The sequence below is a fragment of the Ruditapes philippinarum genome, unplaced genomic scaffold (assembly GCF_026571515.1).
Source record: "Ruditapes philippinarum isolate M1 unplaced genomic scaffold, ASM2657151v2 ctg6879_1_1_1_1, whole genome shotgun sequence".
Classification (NCBI taxonomy): domain Eukaryota; kingdom Metazoa; phylum Mollusca; class Bivalvia; order Venerida; family Veneridae; genus Ruditapes; species Ruditapes philippinarum.
Genome location: NW_026856207.1, coordinates 92837 through 101518, shown reverse-complemented (window position 1 = coordinate 101518; position 8682 = coordinate 92837). Strand labels below are relative to the sequence as shown.

The following is an 8682-nucleotide window of genomic DNA, read 5'->3' as shown; positions in this document are numbered from 1 at the left end:
GTTAAAATCGACGTAAAAAATAAACAAATTTTGTAAAAGTGGTATTTGGGAGCAATACTCCCAAGATCACAGATATTTTGTTTTTTTTTTCTTTATCGTGTATTCCATATTTTTTAAACATACAGTTTTTGCCTTCGCCGTCCGTCTGTCTTTGATTTATTGACATCATAAAACAGTATTATAAATGTTGTTATATAATAAGATGAGTTATAAAAACAGACCTTAACATGGGAGAAAATGAAAATTTTACCATAACAACCTCGGGCAAAATAATCTTGATATATTGATGGTTTTGATAAAATATAGACATCTTAAATGAAGCTGCACATTTCGGGTCTTTTTTGCACTTGAGATTTTATTCCTGCAAATTGCAGCATTCAATCACGGTTTTAGGTCAGTTATAAATATATTGACACATATATCATTTTTAGAGAGAAAGTCCAGCTATTATGGTCGCTGCGTTGTTGTCGTTGTTTAATGTATAAATATCTAAACATTCTTAAAGTTGTCAACATGAAACTTGGATACTTGCCTATCGTGACAAGGTGCAGTTTTTTTTACAAGGGACATACTTCTTAGAGTTATGCCCCTTCTTTATTTAGAATATTTGTCAAAAAGTTATTTCAATTTAGAGACAAGTGTTAGTACCGCATGCAGTGTTCATGTTTTGAGGGCATTGATAAATAAATTTGAATTATAAAAAAATAATAACGTAAGGTAAACATATGAGAGAAAGATAGAGAATACATATTATCAAAGATTTAAATCTTGGTAAATCATCATTGGCTGAATTGTCAAGATGCTTGTATAAAATCACCAGAACATTTTTCATCTAAAAAATGTTTTAAATGAGATAGTAATGCTAATAGTGTACTGGGTCTAAGGTTAAAAAGAATTTTTCAGCTTATACTGATAAATGCTTCCAAGTTATTACATCATGTATACTCATTAAAGTTGTAAATAAATACACAACACTTAAAGCTAATGTTTAAAAAGGCAAGTCTCTTTCATCAGCAAATAGCCAGGCAAACCATTAAATTGAAGCTTAAAAATAATTTTCTTTTAATTTTTGAAAATGATAATGGGTAAATTTAAATGAAAGGGAGCACATTTCCTATTTTTATAAAGGAAAAATCAGTTTCCACTAGCATGATGGTCTTATCTTAGTCTACACTGGTCGCACGACTGGAATCAATTGCCACCAGCAGGCTGACCTATGGTTGCATGAGTAAAAGCAGTTTTTGCCAGCAGGTTGATCTTATATTGGTCTACACTGGTTCCATGACTAGAATCAGCTGTTACCAGCAGGCTTATCTTATCTTGGTCTACACTTGTCGCATGACTGAAACCAGCTGCCACCAGCAGGCTGATCTTATCTTGGTCTGCACTGGTCACACGACTAGAATCAGTTCCCATCAGCAGGCTGATCTTAGCGTGGTCTACACTGGTCGCATTAGTTAAAGCATTTTCCGCCTGCAGACTGATCTTATATTGGTCTACACTGGTTCCATGACTAGAATCAATACCACCAGCAGGCTGATCTTATCTTCTTGTATTTTGAGTAACAGAGGGTGAAACTTGAACCTCTTGATTGGAGAAACCTTTACCATTTGAACACTGTCTTAAAACTGTTGAAAAGTGTTATACTTTAACTTAAATATTCATAACATGTTTCAAATATATGAATTGTATAATGATTGTCAGGTTTATAAAATTCCCAACTTAAAAATGTCTTGCCAGAAAATCATGATCACATTTAAGTTCAGGAGTATTAAACTCATTTATTGCTATTATCAAAGAAATTTTACGGATCTTTTCCTGGCTCTTTTATTCTAGGGAATAATTACTGTTTTCACATTTAATATGAAGCCGATTTTGACAGATTTTATGTAATTCTCTGAACTGTAGTCCAAACACTATCTGACTCAAGTTCAGATCTTCTTAATTTATATTTTTCATGAGGATCTGATTGCCACCATATTTGCCTTGCGGTTTGGCTTCCCGAGAAAGATACTTTTCGTCATGCAATCAAACCGTCCTTGACAGACAGACATTAGATGCATATCAAAATATAACTGTCTGTGCAAGTGAAATAAATTGTTGATTTTTGTTAGAGAAACAATTATTTGAAGTAATTGGGGAAATTTCCTACTTGGTATTGGTTTTCCAGCGGTTAGAATTAGAAACATCATCGTTGTCAAAGTTGTAGAAGTTCGCCAATGATCGGCTGTTTGAAAGTTCCAAGAACATGACCACCTATTTGTGGCAGTCAAATCCTATTGTGTAGCGTTAACTTGGAGCTGATTTTAATCAGATTTGATATGCCATGATAAGAATTCCACACACTATACGAATATATATTGTAATTAAGAAAACTGGCAGTTTCTATAAGAAAAGACCAACTTTACTTGACCTGAACCACAGCTTCCCATACATAGATTATTCATTCTTTTATTCAAATTATATATATTCAGAAAAGAATTAAAAAAAAAGAATAGTATATCCAAATCGGTGATTTTATCCCTTGTATAATCACTGTTTGTCGTTGAGATGCGCATTATTATATCACTCGGGCTATGCCCTCGTGATATAATTCCTCGCATCCGAACGCCAAACAGTGATTTTATTGAGTGATAAAATCACAGTTTGGTTAAACAACATTGAATTGTTACAACATCTTCTTCGTTTTTTTAAACATATTTAGCTTTAAGATTATATATATTTTCTGTGAGAATTTATTTCGTGTATTTAAAATTAAGTTATATAAAACAACACAATCATGACAATGCATTCAATGGATTTGAATATAAATTTTGCATTTAATATGTGATAATATCTCTCTCTCTCTCTCTCCCTCTCTCCCTCTCTTTCTCTCTCTCTCTCTCTCTCTCTAATAAAAATTCTGTCATTCATTATTTAGACTAGACAGTTTGAACAGTTTGATAAAGTTATCTTCTATGTTATAATAATGGCTGCTTGTGCACAAAGTACATGTTTCAGCAGACCAATAGACAGCTTGAGGGTTTTCTATATTCTTTAAAACAACCTGTCCATCACTACAGTCTCCTGATATCTCTTCTATGGTATTGTTATCCCTATAACAAACAAACAAAGACTCATAATCTGACATTGTCAAGCCCAAAGGTATGTCTGTACATATATATTTACCTGTCACCTGACACTGCCAGTTTAACTTGGTAACTATTTTCATTTCTTTATCTGATACATAGATACAATTGTCATTTGCTGTTATATATTCTGGAGTAATGAAAATGTTTTCATCTTGTATTGTCTGTAATACAGTGCCATTGATAAAAAGGATTTGAACTTTAGCTGGTTTACAATATGATACCACCATTTTATCTTTATGACAGCTTATACCAAAACATTCTCCACAAACCTTTAGAGATTGCTTCGTCATGAGACAACTAGAGACAGAAAAGAACTGAATAGTTTGAGAGAACGGCAATGTGACAGCAAATTCATTTTTTGAAACAGATGTGACATCCCAAGGTTCACTATCTAACGATATCTGAGCTAGTACAGACTTCCTACTGATATCAACCATTTTTATTTCATTGTTTTGATAATCTGTGATGATAAGAACATCAGGAGTAAGGAGAGTCATTCCTGTTATATAGCAATTATGTCCGTCTTCTGGTGTGTTGATACGGATTTTATCCATTTGTAAACATCGTCTGTACTGACATATTGTCCCTTTCAATGTCCCCAGTGACTTTTCTGTTTCTGTATCCAATAGATCTGCTATTGCATCATTTGCTTCGAATTTGTATTTTTTTACTTCAAATTCAAAGGGCTTGGCAACAAACTTTTCATAATTTTTTATCATCTGTTTTGCATGTTTTAGTTCCATGAACAAATCATTGGCTTGTTTGGATGCGTTGAAATGTTTAATGACATCTGCTGATGATCTCAATGATTTAAATACATCTATACATGTTGTTTTCACAGACTTCATATTATTGCTATTGTCCTTTTTGATGATTTTTGCAGCCTTCTTGACTTGTCTTTCCATTTCATCTAGTCTTTGGTTGATTTTTGTTCTAAATTTCAATATGTCTGTAAATACATCTTTTAAAGACTTGTCTGATTTCTCTATCATTGTCTTCAAGTCTTGAAGTGTTTCGCTTGATCTCTCAGCCATGTCGTTTAATTCCTTCAAAACGTCCTGATATTCTGTGCTGTTGATGGTCTTGTCGGAAATGTCTGGTATATAGTTGACTTTGCAAGATGTTGCTGTATGATTTAATGTAACACAAACACTGCAAAGTAGAGCCTTATGATCATGGCAGTAAAACTTTATCATCTCAATGTTGTGTTTAGGACATGGTTTTGTGAAGTTATCTGGTTGTCTTGGTGTTGCAGGTGACAGAGTCTGAGGCATGTTGGTTTTGTCTAGTAAAGTATGTAGTCTTGACAATGTGTGCCTTCTGTGGCCGGTAAAGCATGTTTCACACAAATGCTCAGAACAATTTGTACAATAACCGTGAGCAGGAAGTCTTGGTCCATCACGATCACATGGCTGACAGTAAACTTTGAAATCTTCATCAGAACCAATAATAGTTGTTGAAGAAGAAAATTGTGTTATGGCTTTTTTACCTGGGACAGCCATGATTTCCCTGAAACATAAGAAAAACTAGACAAATAATTGTTTAGATAAACATTAAGTACAGCTATGAAATTCATTGTAAGTGTATGTATTTAGGTCCAATTATGTCTCAGTAACATTTAAGTGACTGATTTTAAATCTATTCTCCCATACAGAACGACTATGTAACTCAATATATCTGTTTACAGTTATTGCATATGCATGGCAGTACATGTATAATTTACAATTTTCATGAGATAAATGCGACCTAACAGTTTGTTTGTTCCACTTGACACAGATATGTACATGCTTATTGTCACACACATTAACATGTAGCGAGTAGGAATGCTTGATGTATGTAGAACTTATCATATAGATGTCAGTTTAAAATTGAATGATTGAAGATTTTTGTCTGTTTTCTTCTCTGTGCCCCCACTATAGGTAGAAGGGGACATTTAGATTTACCCTTGTCCGTCCGTCTGTTCACATTTGTGTCGAAAGAAGCTCAAAAAGTGTTTGACCTAGAGTCATGGAACTTCACAGGAATATTGGTCAGCATGTGTTGATGTGCATCCGTTTGTTTGCATGTGGATGTTTTTGTATTGATGGAGTTATAGTCCTTGACTTTCATTTTCCAACTTGTGTCGCATATAGCTTAAAACTATTTGACATAGAGTCATTAAACTTTACATTAATTTTCATCAGTATGTGCAGTTTTTTACCTGGGTGTTTACTTGTGAACTTATTTAGTAATTGTAGAGTAACTGCCCTTTACTAAGTAAAGATTCACAATCAATTTTCAATTTTAGTCGCATGTAGCTCAAAAAATATTTCACCTAAAGTTATGAAACTTTACAAGAATGATGCTCAGGATGTTGTGCGCCTGATGTTTCGCTTGTGGATTTATTCTATATTGTCAGATTTATGGCCCCTGACTTGCAATTTTCAATTTGTTTCGTGCGTTGTTTAAAATGTTTTGATCTAGTCATGAAACTTGAAAGAAGTGTCGGTCAGCATGTGTAGTTGTGCACCTGGGGGTTTTGCTTGTGGATTTATACATGTTATAAGTATTTGTAGATTTTTTGTCATTGACTGAGTAAAAGACTTTTAGTTTTCAATTTGTTTCACGTGTAGCCCAAAATGATTTGACGTAGAGTGAGTGGATTGTGGGGGCACCCGTGTCCTATGGACACATTTCTAGTTTTTGTCTGTTTTTATAGACAGAACTTTCTGTGATATATTGTGCAGAAATGGATTGTAGGATATATCAAGAGCTAGGTTGTTCTACCGGCTGTCATCTGATCTACTTGCAACAAGATAACGTGTGTGTCTAAAATTTATGTCAATATTAATAAAATAAAACTTTGTAACGGTTCAGATTATAGAAAGACAAACATTGCAAATACTTTAGTTAGATTTTTTTCACACCAGACAAACCATGTATTAATAATCTAGTTTCATAAAATCTACCAGACTGTGGTAATCATTTATATTTTGCTGACATTTTTTTCAAAAACGTTCAAACTACAATGTGTGAGATAATAGCTTTTATATTGCTCTGCTTTCTAACTATACGGAGCAGTATCGGGACGGGGATATTGTCTTGGTGTTGTCCTTCCGTCTGTCCGTCCGAATTACGTTTCGACGCTAGATCCCTGCAACAACTGGCTGGAATTCAAGGAAACTTTATGGGAACCATCAATTCTTCGACGAGATGCGCATACCATCCCCTTATTCCGGGGTGCTAATTTTATGTATGATGTATGTTTAACACTTGACACTTTGGTATATTTTGAATTTTTGAAATTATTGTTTTATCGATTTGTTATATATGCTCCTGTTCAATTATTAAAGGTATAATCTGTGAAAGAAAATAACATTTAAAATTTACTTTTTAATCAATTAAAGCTCCTATTTCGTTATACTTATATTAAGAAATAACTCTTTTAAGAAATGGTAGTTGTTATTCATAAAAAAGTGATAATCTTTTCATTCAGTCGATTTAAGTTGTCTTTTTTATATAAACTTCAAATTGAAAATTACTTAAAGTGTTTTTTTGAATGACCTTGAAAAAAAATATGTTTCTTTACCATATCTAGTTAGCATTACAAACATATAATATATACCTTGTGATATTTCCCAAGTTTTAATATCTAAACAGCTATGATTTCATTGTTTGCTTAATTATTGTGGAAAAGAAAATGTTTTTTTCTGTCTTGAATATATCATTTCTACTTCCTGAAAACGAAAGTAAACAAGATTGATAGTTTTGTTAGGTCTGTTTGTTTTGTTGGAGAGATAACCTGGACACTAAACATCGATTTTTTGTTTTATCTTGATATCACCTGGCATGTTTACAATTTTGAAATATCTCAACAAACTTTGGTTTAAAGAATTTAAGCCACGCTACAAAAGTATTTTCTTTAATTGAAAACCGAAATTTCCATGTAACTCTGAGTGCTGTACAAAAAATATTCTTTTTACACTGCAACAGTAGATTAAGTCATCACTTTTAGTTTTGTCAAAAAGTCAAATAGTCAACTAAAGATATATGTAAAGTTTACTCGTGCTGATATTTTATCTATTCCATGTTAGTGGCGTATATATGTTTATAAAAAGATTATTCGGAAAAGACTTTTAATACGGGTCCGGTCAACTCGAACCAATTAAAATTACAGATTTGAAAATATCATCAGAGTTTTTCCTGCTCTTTAATATAACTATACGCCAGAAATACTTTTATCTTTATTTCTCAAAAGCTTTTTTCAATAAGGATATCTCCTACGCACATGAAGGCATTTTAATCAAACTTCATAGAAATATCTACCACTATGAGAAGCTGTGTCGCGCGCATGAAACAGGTCTCTAGTCAAAGGTCACACTTAAAGGTCATTGAAAAACGCTTATCCGCAGCAAAACTTCGACATGCATAGAGGTGTTGCAATATAATTTGGCACAAATGTTCACCACTTTGAGGCGGAGTGTCGCGTGGAAAATGCAGGTCCCTGCGGCCAAGGTCGTAAATTTTATAGCTGTAAAGGTGATACTGTTTCGCCTGGTTGATTTAAATTGTCATTTTTATTTAAACTTTAAATTGGTAGCTGATTCAATATATATTTTTTGTACTTCATTTGACTTTTATAAAAGTAAAAAAAGCAAACAAAAAACAGATAAACCAACAAATCATAATTTATAACCATATCTAGTAAATACAAAAATATTTTTAGAATTTTAAGTAACATACCTTATAACATTTCCAAAGATTTAATACCTAGATTGTTAAATATTATTTAGAAAAAGGAAGCAAGTGTGTCCTTCAGTCTTGAAAAGTTCAGTTCTATTTCCTGGTAACGGAAGTAAATAAGTTTGATAGTATGCTTTATCTGATTGAAAACTTTAGACTAGATATGATTGGGCTTGTTCATAAAAGATAACACAAAAGATATTGATCCCAAAACGGTTAAATCCACTTGCTTTATAGGAATGTCACCGTTATCTTATATGGCTTACATATTCAATAAATTAAAAATATACATCATTATGATAAGTACGAAGCAGGAAGTAACTCATCTATAAACTGTACCATATAAAAGGTGGCGATTTCAGTTTTTGCATGTTTTTTACAAACAAAACTATGCAGCAGATATTCAAAGTTTATTAATATTTACTTTCTTCAACAATCAATACATTTTATTGTTAAGTTGACATACTTCAAATTTGCTGCCCCTCACTGCTGTGGGTTCAAATTATATCAGAGACTTTGGAGTCTTTCAATGTGAAAGCATGCTAATAGACGGTTGGTGGTTCAACTCAGGTGCACTCTCGCACCTAAGAAGCAACTGATGTTTTTTACACCACCAGTAAAGCTGGAAGTCGCTGGTTGGAGACCTTTACAGTGTTGATGTTGCTTAAAATTAAACAAATTTAAGCATCTGGAAACTAGCAGGTTTTACATTCTTATTGCTTCTGTAAAAAGACTAGCAAGTATCATTCATGGTTACAGAGTTAGCACATCACACACAATAAAAACAAAATATTTAGTATCAGTATATCATTAAATATGTCTGCAATCT

At 32.8% G+C, this 8682-nt stretch overlaps 1 protein-coding gene across 1 annotated transcript; it reads right to left on the bottom strand.

Moving 5' to 3' along the window:
• Positions 1 to 2752: 2752 nt before the first annotated feature.
• Positions 2753 to 7996, bottom strand: LOC132745777 (uncharacterized). The gene is made up of 2 exons (XM_060734752.1): positions 7854 to 7996; positions 2753 to 4640 (listed from the first exon to the last, which is right to left on the bottom strand). Exon 2 carries the CDS (start codon positions 4631 to 4633, stop codon positions 2906 to 2908), a length of 1728 nt encoding a protein of 575 aa, XP_060590735.1. The 5' UTR covers positions 4634 to 4640; positions 7854 to 7996; the 3' UTR covers positions 2753 to 2905.
• Positions 7997 to 8682: the final 686 nt, after the last annotated feature.